A 1,598-nucleotide genomic window follows, 5' to 3' on the forward strand; every position below is an offset into this window, starting at 1 on the left:
AATGGTAAATTTTTTGATGCACCTGTGAATATGAACACTAATAATGCTGCGAGAGCTGCACATGAGAACTTAGGTGCAACTTGAGAGGAATCTCTAGCTGAGATTAATTTTAATAAATGTGCCCAATATAGATTGCAGTGGTTGCGTGACTCATATAGTCGTCTCATTCAAACTAACCAGTTTGAGTGTGCGGCTAGAACGTATCTATTGCATTTAGTTGGCAACACAATTTTCGCCGATAAAACGCATACGCGTGTTGAGGCGATATACATTAGTTTATTTATTGATTTAGATCGTTGAAGACACTATTCGTGGGCTGCCGTGGCATTGATTTTCCTTTATGATAACATGGGAGATGGGGCTGTCCACGACACTCGACAGTTGGGAGGTTACATGACCCTTTTATAGGTATATCCATTTATTTAATTATTTTATTTATTAAGTTGTATTATTTTACTTATGTATTTAAATTAAGTTGTATTATGTTACTTATGTTGCAGTGCTGGATCTACGAACACTTCCCTAGGATCTGTAAGCGGGGCGATAGAGGTGCGGTTCCTGCACATCTTCCAAGAGCATGTAGGTGGATTGCAAAACATGCTGTTGAAGGTGGATTAGTGACCTATCGGCAGAGACTTGATGCTTTGTTGCTTGAGGATGTAGTGTTTACACCATATGATGATGATCGAGCTAATCATCCGTTTGAAGATATTTCGGTGTTCTCTGGTTATCTTCGATGTGGTGGAGTCTCAGTCCCATATTTGTCGGAGCGATGTCTTCGACAATTTGGTCGTATTCAGTGCATCTCGCCTGATGTTCCTCTCAGGCCCGCCAATATAGATTGAGTGTGGCAGACTACTATGCAGTCATCTGTATCGGTGTTTTGGAGGCTATATCATGTTGCGAGTTTTCCTGGAGAGGTCACTAAGGACTATTATCCATGGTACATGTCTGTGTCACATCCTCTGATCATTCCTCGGTCTACTGCACATGCGGGTACATCCTCTGACCATCCATCATCCTGACCGAGATCGTAGAACAGCTGAGCTTGTACGTAGAGGCATTAATTTGGTAGAGCCGTTTAGTGAAATTCATGAGATTTTAAGTGAGTTATGTCTTATGTACGATGTTTAGTAATTTGATATATTTTGTGTTATGTGTTATGTACTGTAATTTGAGATATTTTGGGATTATGTGATATGTTTAGTGATTATGTGATATTTTGTGATTATTGTGTTATGTGTTATGTTAATCCGCATTTATTTTAAGTTAATTCATAATAAAAGATACTGAAAATGATAAAACAAGATATTATAATAATCCATAAACAGTGATACACAACATATTCTAATCTTCATTTAATGAAATACAAGATGAATTGATAAATGATGGATCAATGCGTTCCCAATGCTTCATACGTGATGCATAAGCTACTTCCCAACTCTTTGTTGTGTCACTACAAAAGTCTTTCCATTTTTGTGACGTAGGTGGCAAAGGACAATCAGACTTCAATTTGATCTGAATAAAAAAAATGTTACAAATTAATTTATCTGAATAATAAATTTTTTAACATTAATTTAACAACATTAAGCATTAAT

General features: G+C 36.7%; 2 protein-coding genes across 2 annotated transcripts in view; one reads left to right on the forward strand and one right to left on the reverse strand.

The window, feature by feature from the left end:
* The first annotated feature begins 355 nt into the window (after positions 1-355).
* On the forward strand, positions 356-845 carry LOC140920484 (uncharacterized). Its single transcript, XM_073368765.1, has 2 exons — positions 356-388; positions 501-845. The coding sequence occupies exons 1-2, from the start codon at positions 356-358 to the stop codon at positions 843-845; spliced, it is 378 nt and encodes a 125-aa protein (XP_073224866.1).
* Positions 846-1,347: 502 nt separating this feature from the next.
* The window catches only part of LOC101503075 (uncharacterized), a 2,708-nt gene continuing 2,457 nt past the window's right edge, over positions 1,348-1,598 (reverse strand). The window contains exon 3 of the mRNA XM_027334692.2: positions 1,348-1,518. Coding sequence (XP_027190493.2) covers positions 1,348-1,518 — 171 coding nt within the window. The remainder of the gene's footprint in view (positions 1,519-1,598) is intronic.

Source organism: Cicer arietinum, chromosome 5, assembly GCF_000331145.2.
Source record: "Cicer arietinum cultivar CDC Frontier isolate Library 1 chromosome 5, Cicar.CDCFrontier_v2.0, whole genome shotgun sequence".
In the NCBI taxonomy this organism is placed as follows: domain Eukaryota; kingdom Viridiplantae; phylum Streptophyta; class Magnoliopsida; order Fabales; family Fabaceae; genus Cicer; species Cicer arietinum.

Excerpts from the sequence above, each read along its gene's own strand:
- LOC140920484 (XM_073368765.1), top strand. The coding sequence starts at position 356 with ATGGGGCTGTCCACGACACTCGACAGTTGGGAG. Across the intron at positions 389-500 it reads CGACACTCGACAGTTGGGAG|TGCTGGATCTACGAACACTT; the intron begins GTTACATGACCC and ends CTTATGTTGCAG.